This window comes from Lepisma saccharinum, chromosome 23 (assembly GCF_977018435.1).
Source record: "Lepisma saccharinum chromosome 23, izLepSacc3.1, whole genome shotgun sequence".
Lineage (NCBI taxonomy): Eukaryota > Metazoa > Arthropoda > Insecta > Zygentoma > Lepismatidae > Lepisma > Lepisma saccharinum.
In genome coordinates, this window is record NC_139251.1 from 40,443,790 (window position 1) to 40,463,323 (window position 19,534).

Consider the following 19,534-nt stretch of genomic DNA (forward strand, 5'->3'; position numbering starts at 1 on the left):
AGAACGGATTCCACTATGTGATTCGGAGTTGCAGAGGGGGTTATGCATGCAACTCCCCTTTTCATCTTGTCGGCATAGGTGTTACTTGGCGGGTGAAAGGGGAACTTGCCCCTCCCACCAAATTTTCAGGTTTATGAAGATTTACAAAATATATGGTACTTTTGTTAACCACCTGGAACATGAAGAGCAACATAAGGAGTATTTTTTATGATGATTTTTAAAATTTAACTTATTTCTATGAGCTTGAAAACTTTTTGTCTCCTATAGTTAAGCTCCAAGTTCGATTCTGGCTCCTCAAAGTTAGGACCCAGGTTACGTCTATGCTTGTCGGCACCATGTATTGTTAAACTTATCACGTATTCACAGATTCATTTGCGAGATGCTACAAGGGAGAACAAGCTGTGGAACCAATACCATGCCAGTAGACTTCGACGTCGTTCGATGGGGAGAAAAAAATGGCAGTGCCAACCATGAGTCTAGTCTAAGCCGCCTGGTTGCATACATACAGAACAGAACGTGTTTTTGAAGGGATAGTAACATCACAAAGGGGTGATGCGGCAAAACCCTAGAAAGAAATTTGTTGGCCTTGGTGTACTTTCCACACTGCTAAGGTTTAAGGTTTTGGAATTTTCATGCAACGCGCCCTCTTCTTTTGTGTGCGTGCGTGCGAGTGTGCGAGTGTATGGATAAGAAATCTGAGTAGCGGATTAAAAAGAAAAAAATGGCACTACTGAACAGCCAAAAGCTATCACTTGAGTTTTGAGTTCTGAGTATTGATGCTAGTACACAAAAGTTAATTCTTATCGTGATGGATACAAAGGAAAAATATAACATTTAGGAAAAAGTTATATTGATAAAATTAAAAAGCTAGAGAGAATCCGCTATACGAGTTCTCGTCCAAGCGATATATAAAGACTGCAAGGATTATAGAGGAGAATCAATTACAGAAAAGCATTCCATCTTTGTACACCAACCAATTTCCTTTCACTCACTGATGCCAACGCGCCAAGGAATTTTCCTTTTCTCCTCTCACACTTTCATCCTCCTACTGACCTTCAACATACTGACTTTATATGTTACATATGTTGTACCCCATTTTTTCCTGCTTTTCTTTCAGCCTTTGCAGACATTTGCACACACGCACACACACACGAACAGAAAATGTGTGTGTGTACATACAAACAATTGTATTTCTCAGAACCTTGGCTGTTTATTATTGCATACCGCCAACGGGAAATACACAGCTGTATACATAACTTCCAGAAAATAAAATAATAAACCTTTCTGAGGACCAGAAATTTACAAAAATGTGTTTATGGAATGAAATCCCTATTAGTTTTATCTACAATTTTCAATTATAAAAGCAGGGCTGCTCTAAGGCTGTGACATGTGTGATTGCTCACATTCTCGTCAGAATAGCCTATTAGGAGTGAACACTAGGAAAATAGTGTGCATTTTGTTGGCTTCAAGATACTTTCTCAAAATTTCGAATTTGTGTTGTATCGAAACATTGAGGAAATGCATGCCAATTTAATGGAACTATATTTTTTTATGCCTTTGATCCTAGATAGTATTTTTAAATAAATGTAATAATGACTGGTCTAGCGAGTAGAGAGGATCACTGATCCATTTGTCCACCCACCCGGGTACACATACATCGATATCTCTGCATTTCATTTGATTTTTGTTAGAGCTTTGGCTTTTGGCTAATCGCGACGATGAGGATGAGTGATGACACGATGCAATTAATGAAAGGACAGCCACACGTAACATCCAAGCCAAGGCCAGGATTCGAATCCGGGACCCCAGGCGTCGTGGCGCGCTGTGCTAAGCACTCCGTCAGAGAGGTCGGCTCTCCACCTCTGGAAACTACAAGTGTCGATTTTATAACTGCATGCACAAGGTTTACATGTAACTTTTCACCAAGAATCTACAAATCAAAAAAGAAAAGAAAAAAAATACTTACCCTGGCCATTGTTAACGGCCGAGGCACTCTGTCCCTGCGTGAGGATGATCTGTGAATCGAGTTCCTGCAGCTCAGCATGGAGTTCAGCCAATTTGCTGTTCGCCTTCTTTACGATGGTTGCCACGTCAGAGAGGCTCTTTCTGTCCGTGGCCACCTCTCGTAATTTCTCGGCGCCTTCTTTGATTTTTAATTCTTTCCTTATCTCGCGTCGAATGTGTTCCTTCAGCTCCTCCAATTTATGAGGAAGCATGCCTTCCCCGCCATCACTCTGAAATCCATACTTGTGGCTCAACTCGTACAGGACAGGGTGCCGAATGTAATCACCCTGGAACGAAACAAAAACAAAAGTTTGTTAATACATGTAAGAAATAGACATCACGAGATCAGTAAGTTTGGAAAAAAAAAATGAACGACGTACATATTGAGAGAAAAAGGTTATGTGCAAGTTACGCGAGCCGAGCTAATCCTCGCTTGGTTGCTTCGAGAGGTGGGTAACAACACTGACTCATGAACAAAAACAACACAGAGCAGAAATGAAAATGGGCAGGGAAGGTGCCAAAGATAACTTCTCGAGGTCCGGTTTGGATGATACCGACATGTCATACTCAAGGAGAATGGCCACAAGTTAAGACGAACGGGGTGGGGGCTAGACTCGTATGACCTTCAGTGTCACAACAGACTCTTGAGGAAGAAATGTGGAGGGTGGAAAATAGCAGGGTTGATCAGAAACAAGAAAATTAAAGCACAGGGCTCGAGCTGTTACGTTTATGTTACATTTAAAGTTTTGACTTTGAAGTAGGGACGGACACAAAATCCAGATATTATCCGATATTCGTTTCGGATGCAACGGATAATCCGGAAGTACTGATTTGATGAGGATTTGCAGATATCCGATATCCGGAAATTTGAAATCCGTAAAAAAATTTATCTGGATTTGGCCATCCCTACCTTGAACAATTAAGTACATAGAAGTCATTTGGACGACTATTTCTCTAATTTCAACAGAACTATTCCTCGGTAAAACGACGGAAACCAGAGGGTAAAATCAGTAGCGAATTACCGATATTTTTCTAGTTTAGCTGCCGAAAGCTGTAGGTGAACTCAAAGTTTGTTGTTAGATTTAGATGTTCAATTGTAGATGTGAGGAGGGATCATAGTTCTTTCTTATGTACTGACAAAAAAATTTTAGTTCCACATAACTTTGTGGTGCGAACGCTTCCTTTTAAAGGGAGTTGTATATGCTCATTGATTACACTCTGCTTCAGGAATCTATGGAGCTAGTGAACGAAAACAAGTCCTCTGCGCAAGTAGTAACTCGAGGGGGGTTCGACCAATAAACGCCTGAGAGAAGGAAGTGGGTGGATGGAGGGGAAACGCGGCTTGAAGCAGAGCGGACTGCTTTGTCCCGCCCTCTCGTTTTCTCCCCTCTCTGCTGTTATGCTCGCACTTGCTCCATAGATTCCTGAGACAGTGTGTAGTTAACTTTGGATAGCTAAATTGATTGATTTTTTACTTCGCCTTTGGTACCACTTTTGGCTAATTTGCGAAGATTGGGAAGAGTGATGATATGAAGAACTTGATGAATGGACACTCGAAAACATCCATGCCCAGGCCAGGATTCGAACCCGGAACCCCTGGCGTCGTAGCGCGATGTGCTAAGCACTCCGCCACGGGGGTCGGCTTGGATATCTAAGGAGTGTGTGCGGGGGGGGGGGGGTGATCACCTCCTCTGCGTAAAGTAAATATATTTTGGTGTACAGTATTTATGCTTATTTGAGCCTATGTTTTATATCCCCGCGACCACCAACTCGCGGAGTGGACAATCACTTGTTCACTCATCACGCAGTCACCGCAGACGAAAACGATCGCTTTTGCTTGTGCCCGAGTGTCTCCTTATTTATAACTTTCCTCACTTGCTTCCTTGTCAAAAAAAAAAAAAAAAAAAAATCAACAACGTTATGTAGTACGACTCCGCTTTCGCTGCGTAAGCTTTTCCTCTTCATGGCGACAAAACCACTGCAGCTGAATAAAGGTGAAGAATAAGAACGCCGCACATTTTGGCAACGCGGGGGCCGAATTACATGGCAATCATCTGATTGCATCACCTACGCTCCCTTCGGGTTTAAAATTCGACGACAACGCCAGAGGGTTTCTCTATTCTTGACAGAGAAATGCTTCGAAGGGAACCTAGAGTATCGATTCCCAGGGTGGCTAAAAGTTGGAAATTATTCGACGTTTCTAAATAATCGGCTCTGGGCTTCACCAAGCCTCCCACTAATGGAAGCGAGTCTGGAGGTAAAGCAGACGGAGCATCAACTTAATCACACCATCTTCAATGACGGAGATACAATTTTACGCCTTGTGTTCTTGAGGGTTTTTTGTGTGTCCATATCCACTTCATGCAGAGAAAGGCTAATAGGGACTGGACCTACAGTTTAAAGTGGGATCCGAACAATTATGTGCCTCCACCGGATATCGAACCTGGGGCTCCTTTATTAAAAAGCGATGGCGTCGAGGAGACCCTTTACTCCTTTTACGTTACGTCATTCGTTGTAAGAATTAAAAATTATCCAATAATGGTCTTCAATAAAGCAAAATTACATTAATAGCTACAACATAGAAAGCCAAAATAATTTTAAACCATGTCATTTCTTGTTGGTTAATTTGCGTGAACTATGAACGGTATAGGGATGGGTGACAAAATGGCAAATGGTTAACACCAACGTTTTATCCAAGGTACTGTTCTTACATTGCTCAAGCACAAGGCGATTCGAAGATTATAATTTCCTTATCTTTCTTAAGCATTTGATTCCTTCTTATCGCGAATATTATTTCTCTATTACCTGAGATTCAATGAATCAATTTTGTAAAGCAGAGCATCGACATTTGTAACATTCAGCTAAATATTATTAGCCTTTATTGTATAATCTGACTCACCTGTGGCAACAGGACTAAAAAAAAACAGCACGAAACACATTAACACTTAGGTCTGAGCTTTCGACCCTCTCTCTAGGTAAATGTTGAGGGAGGAAGGAACCAATGGAAATTCAATGCTTCCTTTCTTTCCCAACTTCGAAAGCTCGAGCCGAAGTTTCTAATGTGATTCGTACTCTTCTTTTATTTCATCAATTTTTTTTAATCCAATTGACCGGTTGCGTTCATTCTGAATAAAGATTACACCCAGCAATTTTAAGTACTAAAAGCAAAATACATGCCCTAACCTTAAAAAGAAGTGCTGTTTTTTGCAACAAGAGCGTGCGATATCTGTTCACATAGCAAAAACAGACTACAGTTAAGTAATAGCAAGCAGTAGTAATGATTGCAGTATTCAATTTGCCACACATGTAAACCCAAAAAGACTGCATAGGAGGTTACATGGGGGGGAGGTATGAACACTGAACAGTGTTAATGACTGGTACATGACAGGAAGGCGGAAATCCCATACACACTGCACCTGCGATCTGCGCCGCATTCTGCTGACAGATCCTAAACACACCCACTGTCAGAACAAACTTCCAAGCACCAAAGCTTTCAGCAGGTTCACATAGCGTTAGACTGTTCGCGAAATTTTCTCTGAGATACGCTTGAAATATTCAACTTATATTATATCCCGTGATGTATTTAAAAACTACTAGCGGAATTCTCTCTCCAGGACGCGACGATGGTGATGAATTGATAACATAGAAATGAGTACAAACAAACGCCCATGCTTTTCGCACAATTCCTGGGACCCCTGGCTTATTATCGGCGCTACGCTAACAACTCCGCAAGAGAGTGGTGTCAAATTCAAATTGCTTTTATTCTTTGGAAAGGTTCAGCAAAGGCTGATCTACCACTCAATTCCATGAAAGAAAAAACAGTACAGTACATGATTATATACAAAAAATATGTATATATAGAACAATTCCTGAATGATCTGACAAAAAGTATATAAAATATGGACTATACAAATGGCAAAAGAAAATATCTAATGCATGCTAAAGCAGCTTGTTGGTGTAACAATCCTTCATGTCAATGAGAGTCGGATGTTGATTAGAATATACGTAGTATGGGGACAACACATCAACTCCCATCACCACTTTCTCCTGAATCTCTGGACCAAAGTCCTCTTTCAGGATAGCACTGTTTTGCAACCACTTTCAACGTCGCGGTACAGCTTAACCAAGATAAGAATGATCCAGGGCGAACTTGCGAACTAAAGTGCAGCCACTTTCTTTCTTCTCTCGTTCCTTGGAGCCCTGTGTTGAAAATTCGACTACAGCGTCACAGGGACATTCTTATCTTGGTCAAGCAATTTTATACTCCAAACTATGTGATCATCTGCGATGACTCTGTATGCACTACGGAACATTTTATTTCGACCATTTTCATCTATACTTTCATAAACACAAAATTCCACCTCCAAAGGCTTTATTCCCTGCTATTTATATTCAAAGCATGTATGCCGGATGAAAATACCCGGGAAGTTCTGTTTAGAACCGCCGCTGGCCGCAGGGTTGCCCGCCCAGTCAATAAAAGTGAAAAAAATTTCAAGAGTAAAATCAATTTTCGGAGAGGTGATGCAGTAAATGAAAATATCAAACAATAGTTCTATAGAAACACCCTTTCTGTGCTATTAAAATTTGAATTTTCTTTTGCTGGATGGTTCTCGAGATAATCGTGACCAAATTTACCCCTTGAGCTCACATAGGCTTCACGAGAAAAATGCTCACCTCTTCACATGGGTATAATTTACCTTAAAACAGCTACCATCCGAATATCTGTTCTCGCGACAGCTCACTACATAAGGCAAAATATATAGCCACTACGCTATACGGAGATCTGCACACAATATCCAGGAAGCTTGAATAAAAATAGTTTAACACACCCACACTTGCACAGTATCTCGCGAAGCTTGAAATGCAGCCACCTCACAAACCATGGTTGCCCTATTAATTTATTCAGGAAATGAGGTAAAAGGCCATTCACAATACACGCCATTTAGCGAGCTTTCTAATGCGCTTGTTAAGAGTTATCGGCATGTAAAATCAAAACTCACCGGCGTATCAGCTTTCTATCAATACTGCACAGAAGAATAAGTTAATGGCGTATCCTTAAAACATTCACTGACGAAATTGGCTTCATATTAGTGACAGTTAATGGTCTACGATCTGTTAACATTTGGAAGTGAAACGTTTTATAAGTTATGCTACTCTTCAGAATCTATGAATCTAATAGTGTCCATCGCAGTTTTTATAGAGTATTTTTACTGAGAACACAACCACTTCTATACCTGAAGTAGTGGTTTGCTCATCAAGCCGCGAATCAGGGAGAAGAGTTCTGGTTTCGAATTACTACACGAGTGTGTTCTCATCTATCAGGCTTCTGATATAGATACAAATCAGGCACGTATCTAGAAATACACTTTGGGCGGTAACTAAGCGCCTCCGGATAGATAACGGTATTGATAAATGGTATATTAAAATTAATGAAACTATTAATGACCATATTCCCTGAACATTGCACCATACCAAACCAAGGCACATAGGGGGTGTGGAAGAGGGGCCCTACGCAATATTAATATCGACCATCCTAAGAGTTAATGTGATCAGCACCACGCTCCGGCCAAGTTGTGCCGAGTGGGCTACACTTCCCCAATGAATCAGTGAAAATGAATTGAGAATTTTTGTAGGGAATTCGCAGAACTATATGAACATCTTGTAAAAAAAAAAAAAAAAAGTACAAAATTAATAATATTCGTGAAAGTTTGCAAAATCAAGGTATTGCGAACTATCATAGTTGTTACTGGCTTCCTACAGTGCAGAACAGACACAAAAGGGCAAATTTTGTCAATTATTTTAATAATGGCATCGAGACAGACTACACTTGGCAGTGCCTCGGTCTTGTTTGAGTTGTAAATGCCTGTCTTATTCTCGGCCTTGTCTCTCGCAATATATAGCCTAGTATGGACAAGATATGCAAATGCAACGTGTCACGGCACAAACTTGCACAGCACAGATAGGTCAATTCAGTCCAACAACAAAGGTTTTTCTCTATGACATCTCGTTTCGACGCTTCGAGATCCCAAAAACAAGATTATTTTCCTGAATATACATAACAATTTCCGCTAACGCATTGACTTTGTAATTACCATAAAGAAACTATATAAATTCTATAAACAACCATCAGATAGCTATCTGCTTGGTATATCTCAAGAAGTCGCTATGTACATACAGCATGGGGGATTACGCATGTCGCATGTCAAGTGTCGCTTGAGGCTTTCAACAATTGAACGCAGGCTTATGTGGCCTGTCTGTGTGAAACGTTGCTGTTGACTGGCTCGTTCCCAAGCGGCATGTGTCGCGTGTAAATTGTAGTTTAGGTCTGAAATCTCTATAAGATTTGGTTCCGGTAGATTTTTCAATATCGTACCAAAGTCTCGGATACCAAGTATGTTTTGTTCTCCACTTTGTGTCATCTCTATTACCAATCCTGTTTACACTATTGCTCTAGGACAGCAGTTTCTTCCGCACAGTTGCAAAGTGAATGATGACAATTCTGGCACTATAAAATCCACTCAAGATACTATTATTAAGGAAACATTCTGTACACTGAAGAATTCGACACATACGGAGGGCACACCTCAGGTTTTGTTTACAGAACACCAGAAACAAGATTCGTAATTTGCAAGTGAGAAACTAGTCAGTTGACTTTCATTAACAAGGTGATTACATTGGCTATCAATGAAACAGTTCCTTGTTCTGGTGGCAGACTTTTATGTCCGTGTAGGAGGAGAGTAACAATAGACACTTCCGAAGTGACAAAGTGTCATTCACGTTTCAAAATATTCCGACTTTCCCTAACATCTACGTTAGGAGCATGAGTGGGAGTTCATGGTAATTTGAAAGGAACGCAAATGATTACTTATTCTTTTCCAAACTCTGTGTAAAGTTGAATATTACGAACTTTGATTTGCTATAAAACACAAGGTTCCATCTGTGATATACATGTAATATATTCTCGACGTTTCGGTGCTTCAAAGCTGTACCCTGCAGCTACCGACGTAGCTCTTGTATTTGTAGTTATTTTCCGTTGCTTTCCTGCCACTTTACGTTAATCGTGACGACGAAGGTGGGTGATGATTATATGAAAATGAAGGGGCGCTCAAGCGCATGCCGGGACTCACTTGGCGCTCGGCAACAGATCTAGAAAATGTAGCTCTTGGAAAGGATGTTTGAAGTGTCTGATGTCGAGAATATTGGCGGGTTTAGTGGGAAAGTATCGATAGAATTATATTACAGCGAACAAAATTGTTCGATCAATCCTTTTCCATATTGTAAAATAATAATCCAAAGTTTATCACAATTCGTAGATTAAATAAGTAGTTACCGAAATTCGAATCATCCGGAACAAATACTTCATGTTTGTGTCAGTTTCGCCGAGGAAATTAATTCATAAGCTTATACCCATGCACAGGGGAGCACTTTACTTACTTTTATCCCCATACTTATATAATCACTGTTAATACGATTAACTTAGAATTCCTTCACGAAAGAGTGTCCTGGGTTTTCTTGCTGATGGAGGTAGATTGTATAGTCACGGAAACTTCTGGACTTAGGAATCTGATTTATTTTCAATGCAATTCTTACAACTCAAAAGTGTCAGTGACTCTACAGTGGTTTGGATTCCCCTTTGGAGATCAACACCCAATTAGTTTATCTGACCACAAATTGGATCTAAAACGAAACCTTGTAATTGTCTCGATGTGAATATATACTTTGTTTGTGTACATAATATTTCCAGTGTTACATCTTACATGCTTACAGCATCTTGTGCCCCTCCCAGAATATATTAAAGTATAATAATGAAGGAACGTGATTATTAAACAAATCTAAGTTCATAAAATGAACACTGTGGTAACGCAGCTTTTAGGTGAAAGTTATCCAATATAAACCGTAAAAGAAAAATATTAAAATCGACCATATTTTCTTTTGCGTTACCATTTCCAGGTCAAGTTAGACGGCGAATACATGTAATCAGGAATGTATTGGCCCATGAGTAAAGGGTAACATTTGGTCCCTGGACCTTATCTCGTGATATTTGTGCTCCCTTTAACTCGATGGTACACAAAACAAGCGAATACAAAATTGACATGTATCTACAACTGTGAAACTCAATTCATATTTTAAGTACAACACAGCTTCAGGCATTGTCAAGAAATTTGTAACCACGGTGCAAAAACACGTTTTTGTTTTGTTCCACTTCATGCTAAGGGAGGCTAATCGGGTCTGGAAATGAAATCCGAACTAGTGTAACTCCCTCGGGTATCGAACCCGGGACACCTTGATTTCCGCCACAGCCTCCTTAATAAAAAGGCGGACGCCCTTGGCCACTGGCTACGCCAGTACGCTCTTGGCTGATGGATTTGGTAGGCATGTTGTTATGAGAATGGACGCTTGAAATCTAGCTGAAGTGCCAGAGTTCCAATTCTATGGAGCGCGCGTACCTCTAGTAGATCTAGGCTAACATAAATGGCAGTGTATACTTTGATGTAAGAAAAATTGAAGATTTGTAAGTAGATGAAAGTAGCACAAGAGAACAGCGTGGAGCAAACTTAAGAGAAAGGACCTACTTAGCATTTTAGTGTAGCTGATGATGACACTAATTAATATGATTCCATTCGAGTCAACTTAGTACTTGACAATTTCTTGTTAACAAAACAGCTTATTTCAGATTTGATTTGTTAAAATTATGGGCATGTCATTTAATATGTCACCACCTCTTAACTAAAACGAGGCTGAACAAGATAAAATATATATTTTAAAACTGACAGTTTTCTAAGGACTAAAATCACCATAGGCTGTGTAGGGGCACTCAGCACACACAAGGACGTATTTAAGGGTGGTCCGGACCCCCCCCCCCCCAAAAAAAAAGACTTGCCAATACGAAAATTAAGTAATGAAAATATACTTCTTTAGAATGTGTTTTATAATCGATGGTTACTTACTTCCACCGTACTTATTGGAAGGCAGGAATATACTGGGATCATACAGCAAAGATGATTTATGAACATTACTACTTTTGATAATATACATAAAATGTTAATCAGGAACTTCACTTATCGTCAAAAATACATGCTGATAAACTCTATTCTCATACCGCCTCTTTACCTATTCGTGTAATAACAATACAGTGTTAATTTGCATATTTAATTAATATTATTTAAATTTAATTATATTTTAATTTTAACACTATTATTATTCAATATTTCTGAAACACTTGGTTCGGATCCACCTCCCGAAATACATTTCTAGATAAGTGCCTACCCATAGAGAATTATACTGGCTGTGGGTCCTGGCCTAAAACAATACAGCTACAGCGAGTGTACTATACGGGAAAGAAAGGTTAATTTTTGGATGCCTTCTCGGAAGGTGTCCCCTCACAGGAAACCAAGTGATTTTAGGTATTACAGGTCGAACTCTTAGGAGTAAGAATGCACCGCAAGTCAAAAAGGCCATACCTTTCTCTTCTGAAAGGATATACCTTGCCAAAGTTCAGACAAAGATGGTGGAAAATATTACTATCTTGAGAGTAAGGTATCAGATTACATTTCCAACAGGCAATTGGAATATGCCGTGTTAAATACGCACAAGATAGAATTGAGAGATCCAACCCTTACAAACAAAAGAACCGAGTGCACATAAAACACAAGGCTATATGTTTGTAAATGAAATTTGTTCGCACCGTGCAAATCATTCCTTCATTAGTGGCCTTCGGCGAAAGTAGGTAATGAGTTCCCTTGTGTTACGTGAAGATTCGCACGAAAACGTACCGTAATTCTAAATACAGAGCAAACAGAGGCGACGCTGCAAGAAAAAGACGATTATGGGTTGATGAAGTACGAAAAATGTGTGCTACCGATTTAAAATTATTGGGTCGCTGTTTTAAGAGAAAAATTAAAAACTGCACGTCACCAAGAACCAATATACGTATGCTAAAAATGCCTCAAAATAATTTTAAGCTATTAACCAATCAATTTATCAGCTTCTCGTCTGTGCACTTTTTTCAACTACTTTCAACATCAGAATTGCATAATCGTACGAAGAGATGATTTCCAGTTAACGATACAAATAAATGGTCCCTTAGCCCATGTACACATTTATATGGCATTTAGGAATATATATTCCGAAGTGACTCATTTTTTTCTATCTGTGTGCGGGACGGAAGTTTATTCTTTAATCCGCACATTTTGGAAATGTTCGAAATCTGTGAACATCTCGAATTATACACATAATTTTCCTCTTTCCTTGTTATTTCTGGAATAAAAATTGTTCCTTTCAAGAAACCACTTTTTAAACAGTCATTTGTGATTTCCTAAAGTCTGAGTTATTTTTTACCGACCATTCGGGATCACATACACAATATTTTTTCTGGTGCCGTTAGTGGAAAGGCGGGACACTTTATAATCAATGGAAATGTCAAGAATGGCGAAAGCTAGAGAACTGATTTGATTGATTGATTTGGTTTATTTTACTTCGCTTTTCTGCCACTTGTGGCTAATCGCGAAGATGAGGATGAGTGACGATACAATGATATTGATGAAGGGGACACTCACAAATACCCATACCCAGGCCACGATTCAAACCCGGGACCCCTGGCATCGTAGCGTGCTGTGCTAACCACTTGGCCACGAAGGCCGGCTGAACTAATTTGCAAACAAAAATAGTTTCCGCGACGAATAAATATCCTCACGCTTTGTGCCATCAACTACATTACGTAGCCACTGTTCATGCGTGCTGAATTTCGTTCCCAACGTACACAGACTTTACAGGGCAATACCTTTCGAACAATGCAATATAGGCTCGTTAAAACAGAGGCGTGTTTGCAGACCCCATTCTGTTTGCAAACAAACGGGTGAACACGAAAACTCAAGCAAGAGTCCACTTAGAAGACAAGGAGTGCGCTTCGTCAGTATCTTTGCTTTAGGAGACATGGGTGTAACTAGCGGAGGTTCATTTTGGAGCGATTTTACAATACCAGACACTTCCAGAATTTCTTTCATATTTCGCATACTCAATAATTTAGGCCTCGTAATCACGAATCTGCAGTTGACATTTGGCGCTCACGTGTAGAACTTGCAAAATAAACGGGTCCGTGATGGCAACCGACACCCTCGATTTCTCAAGAAAACCAATCTATATCGCAAGATTTTGCGTTTCGAATACTTAAAGAACGAAATATATATTCCTGATATTACTACGAACCCAAAATTTTAACTATGTTAGCCTAACCTAACCGTACATGGTCTGCAGGGCTGCCCGTGCATGGTTCGTGGGGCTACCCGTGCATCGTTCGAGGGGTGTAAGGCTAATTGCGACCACGGACGTAGCACTTGAGCGACAAACTTTGCGATAAACATTGGTTTTCTTGAAAATCGAGGGTGTCGGTTGTGATCACGGACCCGCTTATTTTGCAAGTTCTACACGTGAGCAACGTGAGCGCCAAATTTTAACTGCAGATACGTTATTACAAGGCCTAAATTATTGAGTATGCGAAATATGAAAGAAATTGGGGAAGTGTCCGGTATTGTAAAATCATACCGTCCATGTTTAACTGACACACAGGTAAACGATTATTACGATCATAAAAAAATTGCTGTTCTTGGGGACTTATTAAAACACGCTGAAATTCCTACACCTTGTACCTTATCCTGAAAAACAATCTTACGTTGTGTACGGTCTCTTGATTGTTACGATTATCTGCATTGTCTGACAAAACAGTAATATAAACTATATTAATAGTTTTAGGCTTAGTGTGTGCACACGCTCTGATCAGAGAAGAAAGTGGGGCAAGGGTCTCGTTGAAAGTTCAGTCTGTGAATTAAAAATTGCCTTCCATCTCACTGTTTTACAAACTCAGTGCTGATGCGAACAAAATAAGGGCATATCTATGGTTGCCTCGAAAATACCATTCCTGTGTGCATTTAGTGTAATTTTAGGCGCGATTATATACCTGTTATATCTCTGATGCGGAAATGGAACTCATATTTACTCCATGTAGAGGAAAGCCGTTCTCAAACAAAAAGTTTCACTATACACACGGTTGCGAATTGAATGCACATATATTTACAAAAATTGGATAGCATATGAAACACTGTTGTTCCAAAATTAGAATGAACTCCAGGAACCTCATGAAAATATCCTACCCGACAATGATAATTTTCGTTCGATGGTACAAGTTTTAAACACCTCTGGCGATAGGGGCAAAGACAGTTTACTTTCCTTTGGTACATAAGATTTAGCATAGTGCGGGGGCAACTGACCTCAGACACCCCTAATCGCTGCCAATGACACATCTAATTACATGCATAAAAAATAGCCCCCACCCCTCGTTACTTAGAACTTTCATCGGTTTGAAAATGATTCCATCTTTTTAAGAGTATATTACTGTTCTTTACCGGCGATAAAATCCCTCTACACAGTGAATATCTAAGTGAAAATATTAGGGGCGGGGGCAACTGACCTTAAGCAAACCTATGGTTTTGGGGTGTGTTTGAATGATTCCCTAACGACATTTTTTTCTGAGTGTACACCCAACGGAATAGGAAAAAGTAGGCGAATTGTCCACCACCATTTTCATTCAGTCTGAATTCCACAATTTGATGACAATGAATTGAAATAATGACTTCCATAAGCAGAGAACAATGTCTGCTTCGAACCAACAGTGTTTCATTCCTTAAAACAACAGGATGTAGAATAAAAAAGTAATGAAAATAGCGGTGGTCAATTTGCCCACCATTATCTTTGCCGTTGACTGTACATAAGAATTGATCGACTTGGATTCCCCGAAAAACTCCCTCCCCGCCTGTGTTACGAGCTACAGTAAAATAAACTATGCTAATTTTATACTACGTTTCCAAAAGGTTCCCATCTTCTGCATTCAATTCGCTGAATGAAATAGCCACCCATAATTACAATTAAGCCCAATGTATGAAGTGGATGTTATTAGTGTAAACATCTATGTAGTTGAAACACTCATTTTTTTAACACTGCGTTAGTCTGGTGAGGTGTTGCAAACCTCAACTAGATGTTAATTTATTTAAAAACTTTTAATTTGATACACAGACAATCGCTGAAAAGCTTTCGTAGACCATTTCATAGATTCTGTTGAAGAAGACAACTTGATCAAGCAAATGAAATATACTAATTTTTTAGACATTCATTTTTTTAGTAACTTCACATTAAGTACTAAAAGAGAAAACAACTTAAGTAGCATTAAATCGAAGTGGAATGTAACAAGACGATGTTATATATTTTCATTTTCGTGAGGTTATCAACGTTACTTCAATCTGTACGATTAATCTGGCACGGTGTCTCGCTCAAAAAAACGAAAAAATGCATAAAAAACACATCACTGTTGTTTTCATTTCACTTTATCAGCCTCGGATTGCGGAAAAAGAAGTAAACTGGGAATTATTAAATTTGCCGTCGACTGTACAATCAAAAAAAATTGCAATTGTGATGGAATGCTTAAAACAGATCCTAACATTCCTATTATATAACATTGGAAAACACGCCACATAATTCCAAAAATAAAAAGGTGTAAGGGGTGACACTTTCTGAACGCATCCAAATTTCAATCTCTCCCCCTGGCATGATTTATTGGGGGGAAAAATTGGGTGCGTCAGCACTTCAGCTATTTGCATCTTACCATAACTAAAATCCTACACATGTCTCCGAGGACTAAAAACCTCCTTACTTACGTTAAAGGTTGACGCGTAAAGGGGCGTTCAGCACACAAAGGCATAAAACACGCAGCCCTGTAGGCTGTATCCCTGTAGAGAGGATTATATCGACTGTAGGTCCATACGCCATACCTCTGTGGGGTTTGGGATGCGTCCTGTCTGTGCTGTGGTTATCCTTTCATCGTATCACCATTCATCGTTATCTTCGCGATTAACCAAAAGTGGCAGACAAGCGAAGTATAATAAAGCAACGGTGTTTGCGTTTGTAGGAATTTCAATGCGTTTCTTAAGTCCCTAACAACAATAATTTACTCGTGACTGCACATTAGTTGTAAATTAGTTTAAGGAATAACCGGTCAAGTTCGTTAAGACGAAAGCAGACAAACTTCAGGATTAAGTTGCTAATGGCACACGAATCATCTCGCAGACGAGCGAAAGGTGAAACATCTTATGCTTCCTTGACACAACTCTCAATGAACGAACATAACTTCTGGGAAGAAATAAGACAAATACGACTAAAAAAAAATCCTTACTGCAAACACAAGGGATCTGAGCTTGAGTGTCTTCGCGTTGGTGACAACCATGATGATACTCATCAGCGCACACAGCGAGTGTGCCGATATCCTAGGAACACTGGTCTTCGCTACCACAACACATCCTTCGCAGGGCAATCACTGGACTGTTCCAACCAGTCTCACTCACACGCGAGCACAGACAGCACTGTCATGTACCATCGAGCCTTTCCATTCGTTCCAGTTACACCTACGCCCACCTCCATACACTGAAGGAAACTTCACATTACCTGGTGAACCCAGCGATGCGAACAAACGCGCAGGTTGGTACAAGAGTAAAATGAGAACTGCTGCCGCTTTCCTCTGCATTACAAAGTCAAATTAACATCCCGGAATAAGTTGTAAACAAATCCGAACTCTCCTTTTGTTAAAGGGCGTGAAATAAGGCTCAGTCGGGGATCTTGTTGAACGCAGAGATGGATTACAGAACTTTTAAAACGGAAACCGTAGAATACAATACAGGGTCGTCGGTACTTAAAATTTGTTCAATTGGGTTCAAAGGTGTATGAAATATTTTCAGGTGGACTTTGTTTTGGTTGTCATGCTGTATTCCTTTCTTTCTCTATTCTTCCTTCATCTCTCTATCCCTTTCTTCAGTCCTCTGTGTGGGATTTTTGTTGATACTGAAAATTTGTCATGTAAGACTATTTGGATGGCCTATTTCATGGTGGCGACATCCACGATACAATCTATGCAAGTTCAAAACATGAACTTCTCGAGCAGTTAATTTTGAGATTTTCATTGTACAATTCATTGTCAAAATACGCCTTACTGTGCTCAAAACAAGAAATCAACTGGCCATGGCTAGCTTTAACGCACTTTTGCTCTTGGGTGTACCTTCTTCCAAATGAACAGCATTAACTTCAAAATGGGACTATTTTTCTTTGGTGACCGACGAATATAGTTCATGTACAGCCAAAAGTAAAAATATGTTTAAAGCTCAAATCAAACTTCTTGAGTAATTGAGAGGTTTGGGGAGGAGGGGGGGTAAACATGGTGACATTTTGGTCATTATTGAGTTTATTAAGCAGAAACGTTATTAGAATATATGCTGGCCATAAATTGTTTTCGTGTTGTGTTTACCAATTTCAGAAACGATCAACGAGTCCAATGCAAATTGCATGACATGGCAATTCACGCGAAAATTGAAGGATGGTTCGTTTTACTTTGTAACTCAATAATAACCAAACTGTCACCATGTTTTACCCCCCAAGCTCTTCAATTAATTTTGACATTTGAATCGTACAATTCATGGGCAAAATGTGCGCGAGTTTCTGAGATAGCTTAAATAAATCAAATCACTATGGCTAGCATTAAAGGATTTTTGCTCTTGTGTGTACGTTCTAGATATCCAAAGTAAGGGAATTAACTTCAAAATGGGACAATTTTTGTCTTGGCGACTACATAATCCTTATTTTCATGACCATAAAAGTACATACTTGAAATAGGGTTTCTTTGTAGTGTCTTCTGACATTTTATATAATCCCCAAAATTCAACAGATTCTTTGAGGCGAGCACTGAATACAAGGGCCCCCATTTTTTCGGTGAACAGACACAGCGGTATTACTAGTAAACGGGTAGAACGACTCTGTGTTCATTGTTGTTATTCTTTTTTAATATGTTGTAGAGTGGGTTTCCAGTGACATATCATAAGACGATGTCTAAGATAAGGATCCAGCCAGAGGGGAATACCAACTTGACATGTGGGTCCCATCCGAAATGCCGAATGAACTTACATACTCGCAGATGGTCATTTATAGGAGAAAAAACCTCATCTCATACCTTTACACATCGTTTGTCATGGACTTATAGTGTGTATGTATATTGTCTAGAGTTATGAATCCAGTAGGAAAAGTAACTTCCTCAACCAATCTTATTTTTATTTCCACATAACAAACTTGGTAATTCATGCACTTTTAGTACTAATATTAGTTTTACATGTGGTATTTAAAATGTAACTTCGCACCAAATATTTTCATGGGGGGTTTCAAGCCTTTTCATATTCAAATACGAGCTAAGAGAAATTTCCCACATTGTGCACACCTGTTGTGTGTTGCACGTTATACTAGATTTTAGTTATACTGCAACAAGGTACATGATTTTCTTCCTTTAACTGTTCAACACTTCAAAGAGGCCCAAAATCTCAATAGGAGTTGGGGCCCAAGGGTCAACTATGCCCTTGCCATATGGGACAGTACGGTCTCTTCAGTCCCACAGGGTACATTATTTTGGGTGATTTGGTGAAATTCATTCTTCTCTCGTGTTGAAATAATGTGGGCATTTCTGTCGAACCAATTTTAATTTCCCAATGTGTTATGATTTTATTATAATCTACAGTGTTCGAAGTGGAAATCCCTAGCTGAGAGTATGATTGGTTGAGTTTAGGGACATGAGGGATGATGCTTGTGTGAATCACATGGAGGCAATGCAGTACGTGGGGGATACTTTGTGAGTTATCTTAATTGGGGGATAGTACCGATTGTACAAATGTGATATCTAACTAGCATTTTGTGGCTTGCTATGCTTATTTTTAACGTTTAATTTTTCTAGATCGACAGTTTGTAGAAAACCTGGACATTTTAACTCTGAAAAGAAAATCCGTTGGATTGCCTTATTTTAACTAAAAAGAGGACATGTTCTTAAAATAAGGGATAAAAAAGTACATTACTGACATTTTCTAGACATCACTTCTCAACACACTAGCGATGGGCATTCAATTGTAAAAGTATGGCCCAACTTTACAATGCAAGTTCAGCTCCCATTAGCTTATATCGTCGACTTCATCACAAAGTGACATATCTCAAATTTTGCAATTTTTCAGGAGAGCGATTTCAAAATTTTCACACACTATTACTACAGGAAAAAAAAATCACTTCTGAAAATAAAATTTCGGATGCATGTTTACTGAAGATTATAGTTTCCTTTCAAACAACACTCTCAAAAATTGTGTTATATCTAGTGATATAAAAAGGGGGCATAAACGAGATATGACCATTTGTGACGACTGTGGTATGTCTGAACGCTCGAGATAAGACACATTTTTAAAGTGCGTCATAACGTGATTGAGCAACTTCTTGCATTATGTTTTACTTTTATTAACATGTTGCTACTATTATTATAATGCTGTATCATTGTGGAAGTTTATATTTTTCCTTTCTTTTCCATGAAAAAATTAAGAACACTTTTTTTTTTAAACTTGAATAAAATTGTCTAATTTTTCGATTGAAACAAAGTATCAACTATAAAAATAGAACTTTAATACTGTGCTTAACA

The 19,534-nt window shown here is 39.2% G+C and overlaps 1 protein-coding gene across 7 annotated transcripts in view; it reads right to left on the minus strand.

Annotated features, from left to right (window-relative positions):
* Positions 1 to 19,534, minus strand: part of Pkn (serine/threonine-protein kinase N) — a 183,958-nt gene that overhangs the window by 155,675 nt on the left and 8,749 nt on the right. For 4 of the 7 annotated variants that reach the window (XM_083144602.1, XM_083144598.1, XM_083144601.1 and 1 more), the window contains exons 1-2: positions 16,223 to 16,452; positions 1,967 to 2,291 (exon numbers count right to left, since the gene is read on the minus strand). In XM_083144602.1, the coding sequence (XP_083000728.1) occupies positions 1,967 to 2,291; positions 16,223 to 16,285 (388 nt within the window). In that variant the 5' untranslated portion in view covers positions 16,286 to 16,452. Of the gene's footprint in view, positions 1 to 1,966; positions 2,292 to 16,222; positions 16,453 to 19,534 lie in introns of those variants that run through there. The other 3 variants (XM_083144600.1, XM_083144603.1, XM_083144599.1) reach the window with 3 other exon arrangements.